This window comes from Mustela putorius, unplaced genomic scaffold (genome assembly GCF_011764305.1).
Source record: "Mustela putorius furo isolate JIRA1106 unplaced genomic scaffold, ASM1176430v1.1 tig00003853_pilon_pilon_pilon, whole genome shotgun sequence".
Lineage (NCBI taxonomy): Eukaryota > Metazoa > Chordata > Mammalia > Carnivora > Mustelidae > Mustela > Mustela putorius.
In genome coordinates, this window is record NW_025422005.1 from 7,773,365 (window position 1) to 7,795,426 (window position 22,062).

The 22,062-nt window shown below is 53.1% G+C and overlaps 1 protein-coding gene across 2 annotated transcripts in view; it reads right to left on the reverse strand.

Moving 5' to 3' along the window:
* MTOR (mechanistic target of rapamycin kinase) overlaps nt 1-22,062 on the reverse strand; it is a 126,075-nt gene that overhangs the window by 12,618 nt on the left and 91,395 nt on the right. For both annotated transcript variants that reach the window (XM_004741501.3, XM_004741502.3), the window contains exons 31-47: nt 19,823-19,923; nt 17,907-18,022; nt 16,623-16,700; nt 16,307-16,414; nt 13,247-13,372; nt 13,019-13,150; nt 9,414-9,529; nt 8,339-8,456; nt 5,868-6,125; nt 5,071-5,171; nt 3,767-3,863; nt 3,404-3,502; nt 3,007-3,129; nt 2,707-2,889; nt 2,171-2,305; nt 1,779-1,953; nt 359-494 (exon numbers count right to left, since the gene is read on the reverse strand). In XM_004741501.3, the coding sequence (XP_004741558.2) occupies nt 359-494; nt 1,779-1,953; nt 2,171-2,305; nt 2,707-2,889; nt 3,007-3,129; nt 3,404-3,502; nt 3,767-3,863; nt 5,071-5,171; nt 5,868-6,125; nt 8,339-8,456; nt 9,414-9,529; nt 13,019-13,150; nt 13,247-13,372; nt 16,307-16,414; nt 16,623-16,700; nt 17,907-18,022; nt 19,823-19,923 (2,202 nt within the window). The remainder of the gene's footprint in view (nt 1-358; nt 495-1,778; nt 1,954-2,170; nt 2,306-2,706; nt 2,890-3,006; nt 3,130-3,403; nt 3,503-3,766; nt 3,864-5,070; nt 5,172-5,867; nt 6,126-8,338; nt 8,457-9,413; nt 9,530-13,018; nt 13,151-13,246; nt 13,373-16,306; nt 16,415-16,622; nt 16,701-17,906; nt 18,023-19,822; nt 19,924-22,062) is intronic.

Consider the following 22,062-nt stretch of genomic DNA (forward strand, 5'->3'; position numbering starts at 1 on the left):
AGGCTGAACGCCCCCCACGCCCACCCCTCCAACTTAATATCCATGTTCTTAACGGAATGGGGAAGAGAGCGGGGCGGCCATGCAGCATCTCTAGTCTAATGGCCACGGGCTGTTCCATTCTGGACCCTCTGGTGGTTGTTACAGGTGTTTCCCTTCAAAGCACGCAAGCATAGGGACAGCTCTTTGCTGTGTTCAACGCCTTGGCTACTGAGGACTTCCTGCCAGGTACGCTATGTCTAGAACTGCTTTCGTGGAGGGACACGACCACATGGGAGGGATGTAAGGAAAGCCCAGATGACCCGTCATGCCGCTGCCATGCCACTACTCCCCCCAGCCCCCACCACCGCGTCCTGACTACCTGAGGTTCTTGCGAAGAGACGTCGGGTCGTTGGCCAGAAGGGTGTTGACCAGGCCGAAGAGCTGCATCACTCGTTCGTCCTGCCGCAGGTCTTCGTGGCCCTTCAGGAGGAAAACAAACTCATGCCCGTTGCTGCCTGTGGGAATGGTGGGAGCTGTTAGCACAGACCAGCCCTGTACCCCCAAGCTCCTACGTGTACCCTACCCAGCCCCACTTGCACACCAACATAGAGCACCCTAGAACTCCTGAAAAGAATGGCACCGCTTTTGATCGTCCCCCAATGAAATGCTGGTCAAATTAAAAATAAATAAAATTAAAAACAGCTGTCTTTGGAGATCAGGACCGATTCCGCAGGGATGGTCGTTCTGCGTGCTCCCCCACAACCACTCTCCGCCCTGCTGTCTGGATTGGGCCCATGAAGCCTGACCCCTGGGAACTGTATCACCTCAGCTCCCAGTTGGGCTTGGCCAATGGGGGCACTGGCAGGAGGGAAATCAGAGGGTGGGAAGAGGGAGAGGCCAAAGGGTTTGCTCCTGACAATGGTCCAGGCTCCAGTTCTAGAAGTTTCCAGTGTTCCTCCCCCTGGGCTACAGCTCCAGTGGTGGATGGCCTCTCTTTCTAGGTTATGTGTTCTCGATGGGCTCCTTGCCCTCTCGGGTCTGGAGGGTGGGGTGAGTCATAGCTTCTCACTGTTGGCTCTCTTGACTCTGCTCACAGAAGGAGACAGGTCCTTCATTCAAGTCTCTCATGAAATACTGTGGAGAACCTGACTGACCCATGGTTGAGTATCAGGAGACGCCAGCCCACGGAGAGATGATCTCCTGGGAACCACGACGAACTGGGCTGGTGAGTAACTACTGCATTAAAAAGCATGAGCTGTATTGAAAGTGAGAACCCTCAGGGGGCCGTCAGAGCCTCCGGGCCTCCCGTAGCCACCCCAGGTAGGCCACAGAGCTCACTGTGAGAACTCATTTCCACATCAGTTTGTTCCTTTTACATAGCCATTTCCCACGGAGAGAGACCATGATGGTGAAGGAGAACATTCGAGAGCTCAGGAGCCCTTTCTTCAGCCCTGCTGGTCACCTACCACACCCGCCCCCAGATGCCCCTCTGTTGGCCCTGTCAGTCCCCTGCAGCCACCTGCCTCCCCCCATGCCCACGCCGCACACGTCTGTGGCTCCCTCCGCCTGCTCTGCAGGGCGCTCAGGCCTCCCGCGAGCACCGCAACGGTGTGAACAGACGAGGAGTCTGGGGGCGATGTGACGGGGAACCCGCTTGTGCTCTGTTTCTCTCTCCACAAGCCAGGGAGAGAGGCCGCATGGGAAGAGGAGTGGTGTGAACGGGGAGCGGAGACCTCAGAAAAGGGGAGGGGCTCGGCCAGGATTGGGGGCCGCAGGAGCAGGAGCGCAGGCGTCCTTACCCATGAGCGTCAGCTTCCGGGGCCTCTGCTTGGAGGTGATGACCTGCAGCGACGGCGCGATGGACTGGATGCGGACGACCGGCTGGTTGGGGTCGTACGTTCCGGGCACGGCCAGTTCGAGGTCCCGGCACATCAGAAGTTTGGGGGACACATACTGCAGCTCTAGAGAGGTGAGCTGTGAACAAGTGCCACAGGGGTCAGCTGGCTGCCGCCGGGGAAGGGCTTACATGCAATTTGGGTATTTTTTAATAGATTGCTAACGGCAATGACTTGTCCTAGAATTTGCAGATAAAAGTAAAACCAGAGGCTTTAGAGTTAGCGTCAGAACGTTCACAAAAAGGAAAACTTAAGGGATGATGATGGTGAACGCCGCTAGAGCCCAAAGATCCTACCTGGGGCAGCTGCTTAGAGATCCGTCTGAACACGTGATAATAGAGGTCCCAGGCTTGGGTGAGGTCCTTGACGTTCCCGGATTTCATGTACTTCCTGCACCACTCTTGCGCCTCCATTAGGTCTCGACCATATGCCTGGACGGGGAAGCAGGGCACGTCTGTGAGCCGTCAGGTGTGGACTATGCCCCGTGTTGAAGCCCCAAGCAGACGGCACAACTGCTCAGCCGCACGCGACGGCTGGACGGCTGTGGCCCTTCACAGGGCTCAGCAGGGCAGTGGGGAGGCCCCGTCCTGGAGGCCCCGTCCTGGGACGGCTTATGGGCAAAGGAAGGCGAGGCAAGATGAGCTCAGCAAGGATCTCATGGTTCTCCAGTTCTCCTAAGTTCTTAGAAGTTCATGACGATTAAATTGCTGGTGTTTCTATATCCCGTGGCCTCCGTCAGAATATGTTCTAGTCACGTCAGGAGGAAGGCCAGAGGGAAAGGGGTCTGGTAAAGGCTTTGGGTCATGTCACGCCGTGCTTTCTCATCCCATACCTGATTAAAAGATGTCTCCTTCAGAGTCTGGGGGCCTCGCTCCATCATGGCGTGCAGGGGCTCCAGCACCTCAAACATGCCCTTCACGTTCCTCTCCCCGAAGTACAAACGGGAGGCCTCTTCCAGGCCTTCGTGCCACATCTCGTGCCAGAGGATGGCCACGCGGATGAGCTCCTCGCTCACCTGGACCAAAGGGGGCAAGCGAGAGGCAGCGAGGATGAGCTGACTGACTGAAAGGCTGACTGAAAGGGAGAAAGAGCAGGTCGTCCTGCCGGCAGCACCGGCGCGGGCCGGACTCACCATCATGGCCTGCTGGACCAGGGTGTTACTGTGCTCGCACATGTTCTTCAGGATCTTGTTGGCTGCGTTGTGGCGGGCCGTCGTGGTGGACTTAGAGGCCACGGTCAGGGGGTAGATGAGGGCCTGCGGCAGACATGGAGGGAACACTCGCAAACTCGGACTTTCCGGAAGATGAGAGAGACGGAGAGGACGCTGCTGACACTGATTCGAGTCCATCACTCAGATGAGGGGAAGAAGGCCCTTCAGGAAGGCCCCTGGGCCTGGGCCTGCCAGCCGGACAGAGGGGATGCCTGGTTCCCGGTTCCTGCCTTATGCCCCTAGAGCAGCTTTAGGAAAGGCCGGGATCCAGATCGAAAGGTCCACGGTTCAAGGAGGAACTGCCCGGGGGCCCACGTACCTGGGGGTGGTACCGGCCAATGTCTGTGAGAAGCTGGTGAATGAGGCGGCCCACCAAGGGCCTGGGCGTATCGATTCTTGCGATGAGCTGCGGTATGACCTGGATTCAGAGAGACACGGTGCACAGCGCGTGAGGGGCAGAAGCAACTACTTGTTATTCTGGGCAGTGACCAGCTCTCGAAACCTGCTGTGGCAGATGCTGTGGAACTCTGAAAGAGTTCACTCCCTTCAGTTCTCTGGGAGAAACTAAAGACAATATGGAGTGTCGACCTTGGGACCCATCCCCCATCCTTTACCGCTGTCACTGATCACCGCATGATCCCAGGAGGAGACAGAGCAGGAGGGAGACCTGAGCCCACCTTACCTGTAACCAAGTGTCGATCTGGATTGCTTTCACCCCCTCCACTAAGGCTTCATTCACATCTGGCCAGTGACCATAGTCAAACCATAAGGTGAGGACTCTGGAAAAGACAAATAAGAAAATCACAGAAAATCGAGTTTCCCAGTTTTTGTTTTTTTATTTTTGTAATCTTTAAGACTCTTGAGAAAAGAATAATTGGCAAAGGGGCGCCTGGGTGGCTCAGTCAGTTGTGCCCGACTCTTGATTTTTGGCTCTCAGGGTCATGATCTCAGTGGGGGGGTCTTGAGGATTCCCTCTCTCCCCTCATTCATTATCAGGCGCCCACATGCTGGGCTCTCTGATCTCAGGGTCCTGGGATCAGTGGGGGTCTGCTTGAGGATTCCCTCTCTCCCCTCATTCATACTTTCTCTCTCTAAAATAAGTAACTCTTTAAAAAAAAAGAATAATTGGCAGGGCCTCAAATCAGTGGTATTACAGTGTCTGGTCTCGGGGACCACCCGGGAAGGGTGTGTGGTTGGTGATGGTTATTAATACTTGGGTCAATCTCTTCTTGCCCTTTTGGCTAAGATCAAGTGGAATACTTGGGTCAACACCAGGAGGGGCATCCCAAGTGAATGCTTATTTTATTCCAGATAATGTAGAGGGCTCAGCATCATCTAAGCTCAGAGATCTAACGGAGGAGCCCAGGGACAACCTATGGATTATCTTTGCACACACAGAAAGTCACCTGGAGCCCAGCGGACAGCGTAAATGCAGGACTCAGCTGCCCCTGTCACCCACAGCCTCTGGACTGGCCGGTCTGGGCCATTTGTCTCGGCCACTCTAAGTGGCGTCTCGAAGCTGAGGCGAGGCACCTGGGTCGCTCAGTCAGTTAAGCATCTGGCTTTGGCTCAGGTCATGATCTCAGGATCCTGACATCAACCCCATGTTGGGCTCCCTGCTCAGTGGGGAGCCTGCTTCTCCCTCTGCCTCTCCCCCATGCCTTCTCTCTATCTCTCAAACAAATAAAATCTTTTTTTTTTTTAAACAAATAAAATCTTAAAAAAAAAAAAAAAAAAAAAGCTGAGGGGCTTTCAGCACTGCGGCCACAAACAGCTCTGCGGCCACAAACAGCTCTGCGTCTCCGGCCCTGCCGGAGTGCGCGTGCAGCCTTCTCAGGCCACGCCTCCTCCCCGGCGTGGGCAGGTGGAGGCCGGTCCCCGCCTTCTTCTTGGACATGCTCATCAGGGTGGGGCAGGAGGACGTTCCGAGTAATTCCGTGTCCTGCTGTGCACACGGCCCATCCGGGGCCCTGCCCGCTCTGATACCTCAGTGTGTCCTGGAGGTTGTTGCCTCGTGACAAGGAGATGGAACGGAAGAAGCCCTGGACGGCAGGGACGGTGTACATCAGGAGGGTTTTGGACAAATCCTGTTGGAACACACGCATGTTAATGGACGCTCTTGGCTTAGTTTCTCTTCTGTAAAAGGGGCCTCACAGCATACGAACAGTACCTGACTCAAAGAGGTTATGAGGTTAAATTAGTTACTGCAGGAGAAGCCTCTCGATGAGTACTGGCTCACAGCAAGCACTCAGGAAATGCCGACTGTGTCACAGTCGCTATCACCTTGGACTAATGGTGGGTTCTTAAACAGGGGTGGCAGGGAGAGCGGGCTGAGAAGGAACACGCGCTCTCTGGGCCTGCCAGCTGCCCCCATGCGCTCTGAAAGGACAGCCAGAGGGGAGGAGGTGGGACGGGGCGGTGGGCGGAGAGGAAAAAGCAGAGGATGGATCCCGCCGGCCTGTCCTCAAGCGGACCTGCAGATGCGCACGGCCACCCGCACGGCCACCCGCGCGGCCACCCACACGGCCAGGTGCAGGCTTTAAGGGGATGAGCTCATTCTCGTGGGAAGGATGACTAGAAACTCAGTCTCCGGCTTGGGGGCTAAGGCAGGGCCTCCAACACAAACACGGGCTCGAACACTGCCGGCTGGCAAATAAGCCACACCACCCAGCTTCCTCTCCCTTCAGAGCGAAACCCAGGACCCTCCGTGTGCCGCCACCCCCCCACTCCTCGGAGCACCCGGTGCCGGGCTCAGCCCTCGCTGGGGGAGGAAGAGACAGTACCTCAGTGACCTTCTTCTGCAGAGGAGACGGGGTGGGGCTGTTCTCGGTGCTCTCGGCCTCGCTCTCACTGTTGCTGCCCTCGGTGCTGGTGCTGGTGGCGGTGGCGGTGGCCGTGGCCGCGGTGGTGGCGGCGGTGGTCGTGCTGGTGATGTTGGCCCCGCTGGCGTGCCGCAGCTTCTTCTTCTCGTCACGGGCTTGGTTCTGATGCTTGTAGTGCAGCACGGCTTCAAAGTTCATCACGGCCCACGCGTGCCAGGCCTGCGTGGGGCGAGAGCCAAGGAGGAGGAGGCCTGAGCGCCAAGGCCTTAGCGGAGTGTGAGGCCAAAGCTGAGGCAGGGCGCTGGGCCTGCCCTTCCTTCTCAGTGGCCAGCAGAATAAAACTTCACCAAAAACACTCAGGAGTGGGCCTTTTACCAGATTCAGCCTGATTCCTTCATTACTGTGGCAGGACCGTGGTGAGGGCCGCGGGGGGTCGGGGGGGAGGGGAGGAGTATCCGAAGAGCAGCGAGCCAGGTCCTTGTCTCAGGGGCCTCCTGGTCTGGTGGGCGCCCAGCAACCCGAGGACAGGCAAACGTGAGGGAGCGATGAGAGGCAGACAACAGGCCGGCCAGGGTCGGGGGAGGCTTCGTGGAGGCAGGTTTCTGGGCTAGGGGCTGAAGAGCAGCCCTCGATGGGCAAAGCAGGGACAAGAGGACAACAACAGGGACCTCCCAGCCTGGGGAGCTCAGGGACGAGGATGCAGGGTGGCCAGCACAGGGCAGTTCATAAGAAACAAACAGATCTGACTGGCGCCTAGTCCGTGACGGACAGCAGTAGGCGGAACATTAGCAAAGGGCAGGGTCAGATTGTGGATGGGCTAACGTATCAGGCCAAGGAGGTCCCATTTCATTCTAGGTTTTAAAGATTCCTTTGGCAGCCGTACGTGAAACATCATTTACGAGAGCACACGTGTAGGGGCGTGATGGTGAAAGTCTTAACCAGGTCCCAGGTCAGTGGGAAAGGGAGCACACCAAGAGGAACACGCCATGGGGGAAATGTCACTCATCTGCCCAGCTCTCCCATCCGGCTCGTGTGTGGCCTGTCAGAAAACCAATGTCCACTGACTGTTTGCTGGGAGAAGTCTTTGGTGCTTATTTTGGTAAAGAAGGAACCACCCACGCTCTGCGGTTTAGAGCTGCGGTGACCTGTGGTGCAGCACCGCCTCGTGCAGACAGCACAAGGCACACCCTGATCTGGGGCCTCGCGAGTTTGCAGTGATGGGAGAACTAAATCCTGCAAGGGATATACTTTCTGGATAATCGGGAAATTCCTTTGCATCCTTTGCTAAAATCTTTCTTCCTACGCAGAGTAGGTCGATGATAACCGACCTTTATTTGATGAGTCAGGATTCTGCACTGACCCAGCCTGTGTCCTCACACTTTCATTTATTCAGTAGCTCTGTTTTACCCACTCTGTGCCAGGCGTGGAGCCAGGGGACAGAGTGAGCAAGACGGAAACAGTCTCTGCACACACACAGGACCGCACCATTATAGTAAGACAGCATAAACCCAAAAGGACCCATATAAAGGAAAGCCTGAAATTCCGGAACCAATTTTTTTTCCCTTGTGATTTGTTTATTTTCTAGAATGTGAGGGAAGGAAAGTAACCTGGTTAGGAGACACTTCCAGCTGGTAAGGTTCTAGCTAATCCAGAGTTTATCTGGTTATTTTTCTAGCCTAGAACTGGGGCTGACCTAGATAGTGTAATTATTGCTGCCGCCACGAAACAGGGATTTTTCTGATCAGAATGAAGCATGCTTCAATCAGGGTACAATTTTTACTGTACTGTTCTGTGTCTTCAGATATATGTTTTGATCTCAGAGGGGTTAATGCACAAAGTATTAGCAAGTTAAGGAAATGCTGGAAAGAAATCAATAGCGTCCGGTGTACCAAGCAGCTATTACCGGGAGGTAGGTCCCTCAGGGAAGACCTAAAAACTAAGGCTACGTGCTCTTCCCCAAACCCCTCCTCTCCCACTCAACCACATCTTTGATACATTTCCTAATTCTGTTTATCTTCCTGAAAAGTTCCCTACGCCATAACAGGATGTTACCCAGAGCTTTCCAATAAAAACAGAGAAAGTGAATTTCTTAGAGGCGGAGCAGGCAGGGATGGAAATCAGGAAGAAGCCGGGTAGGAACAGATGACCCAAGGGAAGATAAAGTTCCAGAGATTAACCGTGCGTCCAGATGCTCGTGGGCAAACATTCAGCTTAGCGTCTAGAAGACAACAGCATTCCCCCGTGCCACACGCAGAATAACAGCGTGATAAAGTGTTTCTCCAATAAGACTCTATCTATCTTCTTGTACAGTGAAGCCCGTATGGGGGCTCTGACAGACTGGCTCCTGGTGTTCGAACAGGTGAATCCCCAGCCCAGATGGGAACCAGCAAGGCTGGGAGGGGCGGGGTCCCCCCCCGGGGGGGGGGGGCTACCTTGTACCAGCTGCGGTCGTGCTCCGTGGCTGCGCTGTAGTACTGCAGCACCTTGGGGATGGTGCTCTCGTTGATGCCCTGCAGGTTCAGCTGCCACTCCCCGAGCTTGAGGAAACACCTGGGGACAGAGAAACGACCCCATGCCGCTACTGCACATGCTAGCTCCCCCCGCCTCCCAGTAAGGAGAACGGCCCATTTTGTCGGCGGAGCACATCTACACTTGCGGCCGGGAAGCAACGGGATGGAAACACAGGGCTCTCAACCACACAGGAGGGAAGAAACCGGCTTGAGGGGTGCATTTTGAATGTATCAGCTCTTCTCCTTGACCCATGTTTCAATGCCAGCGTCGACCAGTACCTGCTACAGGGTAGGTCTATACGGACCTGCCTGCCCCGATTTTAGTTTTTGGTGGGGGTGTTGGCTGCTGAGTAGCTCTTCCTCTTGCATGCTACCGGCTTCCCCTCCCTCATTTCTGCCTTTTCCTCAGTTTATAATAAATGAAAAACTATGTATCGACATATTATATTGTATCACGCACCATGTTATATGTTATAATGATTTGTATCATTTATAACAGATCGTATTTACCATGAGAACAACAACAGCCCCCGTTTACTGATCGCTACTCTCTCCTAGGTACTGCTCTAAACGGTTCACGTGTTTATTCTATTAACCCTCACACTACCTTCTACCACCCCAAGCAACAGGAGCCCTCAGCATCCCCTTTTCATAGGATGAGGAAACTGAGGCACAGAGTGGTTAAGTGACCCATCCAGAGTCACACATCAGAGCAGCAGCAGAGCTGGCATTGGCCACCAAGGGCTCTGACTCTCAGGCCAGACACCAGGAAGGCAGCAGCACCTGGATGCCCTGGAGCTCAGTCCTGGGCAGAGAGCAGCAGAGGCCCGAGCTCAGCACGATCTGATGGCTGCCCGGGGTTCCTACTGCAAAAGGCGAAAGCAGAGTTGGGAGCTCGCTGCCCAGGGAGCCTTGAGCGTTCCTGCCACGCTGCAGAGGCTGCTGGGGCGGAGGGAGTTGGGAGCGCGACCGGCCCCGGCCAGCAGGGACCCCTCACCGGGCCATGAGCTTGTGCAGCTCCTGCTTGTGCTGCTGGTCCTCGGTGGCGATGGCGTGCTGGGCCTGCTGCTGCATGGTCTGCACGAAGTGCTGCATGTGCTGGAAGGCGTCGATCTGCACAAGACAAGAGCACGGGAGCCGCTCAGCATTCGGCCTGGCCTCACGAGAACCCCCGATCATCTGAAGAGCCCGTGAGCCGGCCCTCACTCCCAGGGGAGCACCCTGGAGCACAGGGCAAGGGTGCCCTGGAACAGGCGGCCCAGGGCATGGCACTGGGAGATGGCTGGGCTTTTCAAGAAGACTCCTACTTTCCCAACTCAAGCTTCAGCTCTCCTTGGCTAGCTGTACTGCTATTTTGATAAGCTCCTTGCCTGATTACCCCGAAATAACAATCTATAGGAAGAAATGTGAAACAACTGCTTACTTCTCAGCAACACACAGGGGGGAAACCAGGCTCCTTGGGGGATTGTTTTTGGGCCTATAAAACTTGCGTACTTGTTTAGAACTCTAAGTACCTTGGACACTCCAGCAGAGCCCAAAGTATAGTTTTAAAGGTCTGACAGAACCCTCAGTACCCAAATAAGAGCACAGACACGGGGTGAAGGCCCTCATCCGTCCATCTGAGCGAAGCAGGGGGGAGGACGCTGGCTGAGCAGACAGACATCTAGGTGAACGGGGTGGCTTAGGAGCAAAACCTTCACAGCATCCTCAAGCCTTTCCATCTGTCTACACTACGGGACCTGATACAAAGTGAGCAGAACCACGTGGGTTAGGAACAGGGAGCTGAAAGAGGGAAGGGCAGAGACACAGAGTCAGAGATCTGGGACTAAGGTACCAGCCATCTCTAGAAGCCCCCAGGTCCACTCACGCCAGCATCCTGGTACGTGGGGTCCCCACTATTTTTAAAGGGCTTCAAGGTGGAGACAGAGCATACAGACATGAAAAGCTCCAGTGGAAAAAATGGTGGAATGAAAGTCCACCACGACAGTGGGAGGGGGGAGCGGTATGCGAGAGAGTGAGAAAGAGGCGATGTGTTCTTTGCTGCAGAAGGAAATGGGGGGATCAACATTTCAAATAAATAAGGTCAGAATGGTCTCCTTCCACGGAAACATGTCAGTCGCGACCGTCTTCAAGGAAAATACAACTCATGGCTTGGAGGCCAGAACCAACCTCAGACACGGTTCAACATAAGGAATTAATTAGCATCAACAGACATGGCTCACCCCAGAGCCAGCATGATGAGACTAACAATTCGTCAGGCAGCTAATCCGCACACGGGGACAGGGCGACAGGCAGATGTTCTGACAGTTAACAAGACACCTGTCCCCCCAACCCCGCACCCAGACAGCTGCCTTCATGGGGTTCCATTACTCACTCTGGCTTTGAAAAATGAACTACATTAGCAGCCCGCCCCTGAGAAGTGATACATGTTTCTGTAGTTTTTTCCTCTATGAGAACTGCACTGAGCAGACTTACAGCTGATTAAGAAGGAAAGGAAGAAGGGAGACACAGCACTGGAAAGAGCCAGCCCGAGAAGGGCGACTGGTAAGCCGCTGTGCGGAGCGGGTGCCCGTCAAGCATGTGAGACCGAGTGAAGCAGGAGCCGGGATGCCAAGGCTGCTCGGAGCCCACACGCTCTGTGTCGCGGGCAGTCCAGGCACACAGCTTACTTTCCTTTCAGGAGACTCAGCCAAGCGCTGAACAAAAAATAAACTGCCCAAACCAGGGAGGGCTGCATAGCAGTTCGGATTTGAAGCTCAGTATTAAGTAAATCTATCCAGCACCGGAGAATCGATATCCTTCTACTGCACGGGGTGGAGACCACTTATTTTGAAGGAATTCAAAGTGTTCTACTAAAATACACTCTTTCCTCCACCTCTGGGAAGTGAGGAGGGAAAAATGGATTGTTTCTCTCTTATAGATGAAGGACTGGGCGATCAGATGAAGGGTTTCTCTTGGGCAGAGTTTCAGCTGCGCGTCGTACGCCCGGTTGGCGAGCAAGACCCAAGTCTTCAGCTTGGTGAGGTTTCACGGAAAGACTGGCCTGTCTCTAGATTGTGGGAAGTGGCTTGTCTAGGAAAACACGGGACATACCCCTTGGGCCTGACGTCTTCCTGCAGAGCAGGATACAAGGCTTACCGAATTGTCTGTAGTGGAGGAAAAGTCAAGTTGAGAGAGGAAAAGGGGCTTGCTCAGTAGTGCGATTATTACGTAGCGGGTACTCTGAGCACCTGTGAAGATGGGACAGCCCTTGGTCTGGGCTTGAAGTCCAAGCACCTGACTTCAAAGAGGTTTCTGGATTTCTAACGCCTGTCGTTTCATGGCTTCCCATCGGAGGCTGGGCTCTGAGAAGAGGCGGTAATGTGTAGAGAGGTTGGGCTGTGGTCATTTGTTGAAAGGAGCCACTCCCTGGTTGAGACATTAGCCAAGAGGCCCTTGCTGCCTGCCTTCGGCAGGACTTTCAAACACTTGGACTCTGTACCCAGGAAGGAAACCAGACCAAGCTCAGATCCAGCACCTTCTGTTTTTCTCATTTGCCTGGAGGAAGGTTGGACTTTGAATGAGAAGTGCTCTGACCCGGGAAGTTTGCAGAGACTTACAACCAGACCAAACCAAACTCCCAAAAACAACAAAAAGAAAACAAGACCCCAAACTATGCCCGTGGGCAACGGAGTTTGGCCATTCCTACTAAAGTGAACCCCTGTTGAAAACCCAGCGCTGGGGTGCAGGGTTCCCGATCCCACTGTGGGACGCTTTTGCAGTCCCAGAGTCAGCCACCCAGAAAGAAGTCAATCTGGAGACACTGTCCCGGGTTTCCTTCGGCGTGCCTTCTACAGCCTCGGCTGCACGGGTGGCTCCGCGCTCCTTTCTCCTGGCAGGCCTTGCCGCGGGCCACAGTGGGGAGAGGAGGGCTAGGACACTCCCTCTGTTTGGTCAGCCGCACAAGGAGCCAGAGCAGGTGCTGATTTTGCCTCCAGGGCCAGCGTTTTGTTAATCATCACCACCATCCAGGGAGATCATTTCAAAAAATAAAACCAACATCCCCCCCCCTACCCCCGCCCCCTGGGAGCCACAGCTATTTCCTTGTCCAGGGAGGACCTGTCTGTAAACAAAGGAAGAGGAATTCTATGCCGGCTCCAAGTAGACGCTCCCTACTGGATGCAGCCTGACACTCTGGGTGTTGCTGCTTCTGGATCTCAGCTGATGACTGGGAAGGAGACGAGAATTTGGAAAAACCAAAGTGGTCTTGTGAAATGTCCAGTCTGTGTTTTCACAAATATGCTGCCTTTTGGGTACTGAACAGCCCACCTTTTCTTGGGAGGCGGGGGGGAGAGGGGGGCAGATATCGTGCCCTTTCTATGTTCCCTGCATACTCTGCTAAGAAATACAACCGTGACCTCACACAGCAGTTCCATCAATGGCATCCAGGAGGCCCTCGGATACAATTCACTCTGGAAATCGGACCAAACAGCTTCCTAACAGGAGCAAAACCCAACATGGCGCTTTGGGTGCTGCTCCCTTTTGGGCCCCGAAGGCGGCGAGAGGCCGGGTAGTGGGCGCTCGGGACGCGCGGTCTGCCGCCGCGTGGGTTTGGATACAGACCTTGCGAGCACTCTTCCACATGTTTTTCATGTAGGCGTAGGTCACCTGAGGGTGAACTGTTGGCAGAGGATGGTCCAGTTGCCGAGATGGATCCACTCCCAGGAGCAACACTAAGGTTTTATGAGCAAGGGCCTTAAAAACAAGACAGGCCGGGTTATAAACAGGACGGGGCCAGGAGCGCCGTTCCGTCCCCAGCCTCCCACCACACCCTGTGCGGGGGCCACTCACCAGCCTGCCGCTCTTCCCACACAGGCTGGCATACTTGAGCCAGGTCCTCATGTCCTCATGAGGGCTGACCACAAGTGACCGCACCATCAGGATCTTCTGCCAGTCCTCCACGATGCGCTGGCAGCCCTGGAACATTTGGGAGGGAGAATCAGGCATGTCCTCTGCTATAGCTTTAACCCCCAACAAGCAACAGAAAGACTTGCCTCGAACCAACAAAGAAATTCATTTTTACAACCTCCGCTTTCTCAAGAGACGGGTGCTGTGAAGAAAAACACTTCTTAGGAAACTCTCAAATCCAAGGGTCAGGAGAGTAACAGGTCTGGTGCTCGAGTCCTGGCCCTGCCACCTTCCATATGTGGGACGCTGCACACGTTACTTAACCGCTAAAATGAGGTAAAGATAGTACCAACTTTATAGGGCTGTGATGAGGACGACATGAATTAAACCTTTTAAATTTCTTTTCTGGAGTATAAATAATGCATTTTTTTTTTTTAAAAAGCCAGTCTTCTTTTTTTGATACAGCTTTTATTTATTTGAGGGAGTGAGAGAGTGAGCACGAGTGGGCTGAGAGGCAGAGGGAGAACAGACTCCTGGCTGAGCAGGGAGCCTGATGTGGGGTTTGACCCTGACACACCGCGATCAGGACTTGCACCAAAGGCAGACACTTAACTGAGTCACCAGGTGCCCCAATAATGCATTTTTAACTTTGTATTTTTTTTTGCTTCAGCTTCTCTGGGGCTCAGTCGATGGGACATGGACTTCTGATCTCAGAGCTGAGTTCGAGCCCCATGTTGGCTATAGAGATTACTTAAAAATATCTAGAAAAAATGGATCATTCAAAATTTGGAAGATGAATTAAGCATAAGAGAAGTTTAAGTAAATTCTTAAACGACGCTGCCTGTGAGCAGTGGCATCGTCAGTCTTGAAGTTATTAATGCCTAAACCTGCACGAAGACTAGCCGAGATTCCTTCTGCTTCATTTTCACTGGTCTCTGATCAAAAACTGCATATAGAAGGAAAGTGCCTCATTCACTCATACATATAAATTCTTTTTAATTAAAAAATGGAATTCGATGTTATTAAAAGGGATAGGTAATTTTCTATCGAAGACTTCTGAGGGTAAGTGGACCTCTCCTCCACCTTCACTCTAAGAAGTCAGACTCAGAGACAAACCACTCGGGGAGCAGGGCTTGTCCCTCTGTGGGCAAATCTGTCCCTTTGAGAGACAAATGGAACTAAAGGAGCCGTCCTTCACGGAGGTGAGTCTGACCGTCTAGCAACAATGGTTGCAGGCTTTTAAATATGACAGGATCCAGTGGGAGCCTGAATTAAGAACCTAAGGCAAGTCAGGCTGACCCCTCAAATTGCCCCAGGGGAGACTCTGGCAGGGGATTTCAGCTTCAGTGACTTGACCACAAAATGGCCATTCTCCAATAGAAGTGGCTCATGGAGCACTTGGGACAGTAAGCTACCCACGAGAGCCAAGTTTGTACCACAAACTTAATGCTTTATTTTCAGGTCTTGGACCATATCTTTCCATCCCATTAAGTGTGACAACAGCGATTAGGAAAGTTATGAAAACAGGAAAAAGTACATTGAGTGACTGTTTTGGGATCTTCTCACCATCTGCTAGTTTCTTCCAGATGCTGAAATAATCCGGCTCCTTGTAAGCCAAAAAGCATCTTGTTGTCTCAAGGTGGGAAAGTCACAAAGGCCTGAGATGCTGACAGTGTCTTGGAGATGGTGAAGTTAAACACGCGCTTCCCTTCCCCAAGACGTGTTTATTCCACTCCCCTCTGGGCCTCTATTTGGATAAAGCCTCCCTTGTTAGAATGGCAGAAGACTCATCAGATCTCTGATTTGGAAACTCTTCAACCCATTACGGGCACTTAAAAAAAAAGGTGGTGTATGTGTGTGTGTGTGTGTGTGTACAAGTCAGGTGGGAAATGCTTGCTTTGTGTAATTCTTTTCTGGTGTCCAACTGACAATTTTCCATCAAAACATTCACTGGGCATTTCATAATTGCTAATAAAACATATGAAAGAACCGCATGTGCTTACTTCAGAGCACAAACGACTACATTCACACACGCCCTTTGCCCGCTGATCTTTCCTTGCCAGTGGAATGTGCCCTGAGCTTCCCAGACAGGAACGCAGCCTGCAGTGAAAAGGTCTTGTCACAGCCTACTGAGGGGCCTGGAACCACAGACCCTGACTGGCCCGGAGACAGAATTTGGAAGTAGGTGTGGATGGGCCAAGAGGAACAGTGTAAAACCAAGGACACTGATTATGATGCACAGGCGACAAGCAGCTTCCGGAGCAGCGAGGGCTTTCTCTCCTTTGCAAATGAACTTGCCCTCCTAGCGACTCAAGGAATGAGAGAACTGTCCTTTCCAAGAACACTTAAGACTGCGGACTCCCAGACCTGGAACTGACTGCACCTCATGCTCAAATGATCAGAATGTACAAGGAAAACACTAATGGAGGACTTGGAGAAGTTTCTCCGTGAGGGAAACTTCGGCTGAAGAGAGGCTGTGCATGTCTGTGACGGGAGGGACTGTAAACGGCAGGGGTTAGTCGGCTGAAACATTAGGCAATCCCGTTTGAGAAGCCGATGCAGGCGGCCAACAAGTGCATTTGGAACAGTGGTTCTGTGTCGGCCACATACTGGAAGCATCTGGGGCAGCTGAAGAGATAGAACCTGGGTCTATCCCCAGAAATTCTGTTTTATTTGGTCTGGGAAGTGGCCTGTGGATCCAGATTTTAAAAATCCAGGCAGGTCATCCTATCGGGCAGCTGAAGCTGAGAACCACTGATTCTGAGGTTACGGTTCTCAACAGGCTGTCTGTAAGCGTCATTTACTGCAGACATTTTCTTGTGTTACTAGAGAAGGGTAAGAGGAGGCCGCAGAACCGGTCACCGGCCCACAGCGAAGGGCTGAGGCGCACAGCCTCTGAGTGCTTTGCGGCGAACGCCACCCCAGCCTCTGCGGGGAGGCAGGGAGCGTGTGCTGAGCGAGAGGAGGGCGGGCGGGCTACGCCCGGCTTTCTAGCAGCCTTACCTGCAGTCTCTCCCACCAGATCTGGCGGATGATCTCCCGTCGCTCGGGGACAAGCTTGTACTGGATGACCTCCTCCAGCTCGGAGAGCATGTGGCAAGAGACCATGGCCTGATGGAAGCAAATCACATTCCCACTTAATACCGCACGAACAATCCAAAAGCCGGGATTCATTTCAGTCATTCCTTCTGGTGACAGGGTATCTGCTCAGAATACATAGGCATGTTCCCAGCAGCCAGGGAGTCCTCACTCGGCCACGCTGAAAAAAGAACTGGAATGAGCCTCTAAAACGACCACGTGCAGAACGTTCGACACTCACCCCATATGCCCGACTGTAGCTCTCTCCCGCCATAGCGGTTAACTCGGCATCTAGCAGGTCTCTGGCTTTGTCAATGCACTAGAAGAGAAAGAGAAAACCACAGAACTGAGCTGTGGGCTTGGGGCTTGGGCCGGGGCTGGGCTTTTTTTTTTTTTAGGCTTGCCAGCTAGCTGGAGGTCATTCATTTTACTTAAATTCTAGGAAGTAAGAGGAAGGCTCCCCGAAGAAGGGAACAAAACTTTTACCAAACTCTAAGGCTAAATAAGAATGTTAATCCGATTTCTCGGAAGACACAGAATGTCTAGGAACCTCAAGCTTACCACCCCGAATCCCGGGTAACTAGGGTGGGAACACGCGGGCTTAGAGGCAGAAGCACTGTGTTCCTGGTCTCCAGAGGACAGCTGCGGACCTGCTCTCTTTCGTCTTTTCCTCGCGCACATTTGTGAACCTAAACTGGGCACACTCTCACTAGCCCCACGTGGTCGTCACTGGCTTCTGAGTGCCTTGTCCTCATGAGGGAACGCCTCCACTCCTGGCATAGGAACGCCCAAACCTGCCATGCCATGGGGGCTTCTGTGCCTGTGACGTGGACGGCCCTGGCCTCAGTTCTGCTCAGGCCTGCGGGACTGTGGCATAGGTCTTCTGTTTTATCCACTAAACACCCTGCACGTGGAGCTTTTCTTTCTTGAATGTTTGAGATTGGGGACCGTGTCCCCCGCCCTCAGGTGCTCAGGTCACTGACCCCAGCACCCCATCCCAGACAGTCCAGGGCTTGTCAGGATGTGACTACATCACTCTTTTATTCTGGAGGCCAGCATGGGAGTCTCAAACCCAGTGCCAGCTCTCCCAGAAGCTCATCCCTGTGTGGCACTGCTGCAGAGCTAGAAGAAGCCGTGACTGACCCCTGCTGCTGGGGGGTGGGGGGGCTGCTGCTGTCTCCACCCTCCTGGGGTCAGACACATGGTTTCTCTTTACTACGAAGAATGCTAGGAAAGTGATCAAAGCATGCAATGTTGACCCGAGAAGCTCACTCCAGAACAATGTAAATGTTAACTTCCCGAACTCCCCGGTGCTCTCTCAGAGCAGAGAGTGGCCCTGACGGCTGTGCTGGCAGACTTCTGAGTACTCTGCTCTACAGCCTAGGCTCCCATGAGCTCACAGGGTGGAGCAGCAGAGCGGACACACATCAGCCCCTCTCTGCAGGCACGGCGTGCCTAGGAACTGACAGTGCACATGTAATTCTCTTTTCTTTGCCAGACGGTCTGAGCACACCTAAGTTTTTACCTGTTGTGCCAAGGAGAAGAGGTCCTGATGCAGTGCCAGCACGGCTCTGTAGAACGCGCCATCGTGGGTGTCCCGAGGGATCATGCAGGTGTACTCCTCCATGCTGTCCCACTGACCTGCACACGCACGTGAACACACACACACACACACAGAAAATCGTCAGCTTGCTGGGCTAAGGCAGCATCTCAAACAGGCCTTGTCATTGTTACTTGCATTTAGCTTGGGGTTCAAACAAGACAAACTCGTGCCTGATGTAGCAAAACCCTACAGAGACTCTCTACACTCTACAGGGTTGCGCGAGCCAATTTAACAAACAAAGCCACGTCTGTCTTCCAAACACAGGACTCCAATGCTGCTCCAGGGAGTTCTGTGAACGATGGGAGAAACCGAGTGACAGAAAGCCTCCGAGTCAAGAGGTTTAATGTAGCATCTCATTAACCCAGAGAACTCTCAGGTTTCCTGAGGTGAGATGGAATGGCTTTCTTCCCTATTAGCAAAGCAGCTCACAGTTCAATGGTACGCTGGAAATTACATTTTCCCTAAACAACTGAAAGTGGCCGTTACCCAGACAGGGGGCAGGATTAGACAAACAGTCTGCCCGTCTCACTCCGGCAGTACCTGTGCCTCAGGGGGGAGGAGGGATTTTAAGAGGCTCTGTCATAAAAGGAAGATGGGCTCGGTCCTGCACGGTGGTCTCTGTGTCGGGGCAGACCGGGGAAATGGCTGCATCCGGGAAGAGATATTCACTTCCCCTGATGGGGCAAGCATGTATCACATGCCAACATTTCCAAGGCCATCTGCAGAAAAGACAGCAGCCTCATTAGCCGCAAACTGCGGGGCCGCTGACTGTACAAGGCATTTTCCTGCCTTTCACTCCAGACCATCGGCTCATTCATTCTCGATGCCTCTGGGCAAAAGCGAACGGCAAACGATGACTCCTCAGGAAGCAGTTTGTTTTTGAAAAATGTTCTGGATCCAGCCCAGAGCTCATGAACGGGAAGGATAGAAGCTCTGTGAGTCAGGAGGGATGGAATGGAGGTAGAAGGTTACGTAACCTTCTTCTGGACTCCACAGGTGAAGCTTTCACTTGGGACAGCCTGTGGGTGCTTTCCCCTCCTCCTGAGAACATCTCCGGGATGGACAATAATCCTCTCACAGCTGGGGCCCGGTGTCAGAAGCCTACACGTGTCTGTGGGGGCTAAAAGGAAGTCTCTGCCTTAAAATACTCAGGGAGTCGGAGTAAGGTGGGGGAGTGTTGAGTAGGAAGGAGAGCGGAAAATCCAATACTGTTAAAATATTTATAACTGTTGGAGAAGGTGAGGGCATATGGGGATTTGCTATCCTATTCCCTTCACTTTTGTGTTTTAGGAAAGTTCTAGAATAACAGTTAAGAAATAAAAGGGGACAGAAAGTTGTCCTCTCTCTTAATTCCTGCTAGGGACACAGACATGATGGGTGGCGCTCCCGCAGCCATATGGGATCACGACATAGACTCAAAAACGGAGGAGGCCTCAAGCAAAGCAGAAAATATGGAGAGAGGCTAATGATAGTGGAATCAGGACACTAGCTTGGAAATTTCTAGTTCTAGATTTTATTTAAATAAAGAGAGAAAAATGAACCAGTAATTTATATCACAAATACCAAACAAACCTCATTAAATAATCTCAATTTTGATGCTTGCTCACTGGTTTCCTTGGATTCCCCAGGATGGGTCATTTTTACCTGCATCTAGTAAGTCAGTCACGGTCATCAGGTAGAAGGGACAGGTAGAATGGGGACAGGTGGATACAGATTTCTGGATGCTTTTGTGGACCTGACGTCTCTACCTGGAGCCACAGTGCCTTCTTTCTCGAATGCGAGCCCCCAGCCTCCCTCTCCCTCCCTTGACCGGGGTGCCCTCGGGGGGAAGGCCTCACCTAAGCCCCAGGCAGCTGCGGCAGCCATGCGGGCCATCTTGGCTTGGGTCTCATCATTAACCAGGGTCCACTTTTCACAGCACTGCTGGTGCAGCTGCCCCCTGAAGGAGAAGAATCATACAGCTGGGTAAAGAGAAGCCACCGCCATAACCTGCTCGGCTTCCTCTCCAGCCCCTGGGCTTATGCTGGCGCTACACAAGGACTGGATGACAGGGGCCCGCCTGGAACTGGGAACCTTTAAATAAAAAAACACTTTTGACTGGGTCCTAAGATACAGGAGAAGTGGTTGGTGATTTGTTGTTTCTATGGGACTTTACCAGAGACATGGACTGTGCCTAATTCTATGTGATCTGAAATGTCCTGAGCATCTGGCCCCCTTCATAAATATTTAAATAGCTTCTGTCCTATGCCAAGGAACTGCGGGCTCTTTCTCCCAGCAGGCCTACAGAGAAAGCAATCTGAAGACACACATCTGGACATATTCATTTTGGGTTCAACGCTGGAGGGAGAACGCGCTCTTGAAAGTGTGATACGAGGAGCACCTGGGTGGCTCAGCAGGTTAAACCCTCTGCCTTCGGCTCAGGTCATGATCCCAGGGTCCTGGGATCGAGCCCGGCATCGGGCTCTCTGCTCAGCAGGGAGCCTGCTTCCCTTCCTCTCTCTGCCTGCCTCTCTGTCTACTTGTAATCTCTGTCTGTCAAATAAATAAAATCTTAAAAAAAAAAAAAAAGTGTGATACGAATGGCTGCAGTCTGAGATGAGACTCAGATGAAATCGGCCAGCACGGAAGGAAGAAGGCTCAGCCATGGTCACACCCAGAGGTCCGGATGCTCACGCTTGGATTCTGCGAAACTACGGTGAGTGTGGGTCACAACAAGGAAATACGGAGATGGGAATGGTGCTCCACAGACTTCGATACACAGAGAGCGCGGACGGCCTCTCAGGGAAGATGGCCTGCTGCTGACTGCGGCGCGGTTGCCTTCCCACGTTCCCCTTCTCAATGCAAGGAAACGAGCCCTGGCCAGTGGGAGAACGGGTGAGCTTGGAGACTCAGCTAGGACGGTCTAATCTTTCCTGCTTTCCAAAGGAGATGCTGCAGGACTTTTTTATTTTTATAGGATGTTTTAACTTGGTCTTGGCAGTGGAGTAAAGAGAAAAGGTACAAGTTCCAAGTGGCCCAGCTCAGAAGCCGTGGGGCACGGGAGCTGCACCACACGTGACAAAGACGCCGCAGTCCGCTGGTACTGAAGGGCTCCAGGCGGAGCTCACGGAGAGGCAGCCTGGAGACCGCATCTAGGATGACTGCTCAGGGCTGTGATCTGGCACCGTGGCAAAGGCAGTCACTAACTTCACCGTCTCTCCGGCGCATGCTCATGAGAGTCGGGGACACAACATTCTAGTGCAATACACAGCTCAGATCAAAAAGAGGAAGTGGGCAGCCTTCACGGCCTGTGCACGACTGCAGCTCAGTGATGGGAGCGGGCTGGAAGCCATCCACACCCAGAAACCTTCCACCACTGGCCCCGTGAGGGCTCACCCAGGCGCAGCAGTTCTCACGCTGCCCATGCGTCACAATCCCCTAGAGGCTCCTTCCAATGGACCGCTGGGGGTCACCTCGAGTTTCTGACTCAGGAGGTCTATAGTGGGGTTAAGAACGTACGTGTCTAACAAATTTCTAGGTGATGCTGCTACTGTGGCATGGGGGCCACAGTTTGAGAACCACTGGCTCAGCAGCAGGTTTTTGCTGGGGTCCCTCCTCAATGGAGGGGAGAAAGCCACCTAATCACCGAATGGTCCTTCCAACCCTAGATTTCAAATGTGGTTAGCTGGTGGCTACAGGTAACACAGCATCCCCTAGTCTTTTGTCAGGACCACCCAGTTCTAGGCCACGGGTCTGGGGATTTAGCTTTGCTTTTCATCTAGTGGCAGGGAGAGAGTTCAGTGTGAAACACCACTAACTGTGACCTCAAAAGACAAAACGGAGAGCAGCATCTCCCCCCCACAAAGGAGACACAGGCACCGCCTTCAGGCCACGGCTGTGGTGAGAGCCGCCAGGCCACAAAGAGGCGGGTTCCTGTCCCATTAGCACTCCTTACGCAGAACAGGAGCGCAGAATATACTAAATCCTAACACTCAGAGGCAGGGAGAAAACAAAATCAAATCAATAAAAAATATGAGACTATTTGTGGGGCCGACACCAGGCTCTGTTTTCTGACACCTCTCACCGCACACCAGGGAAC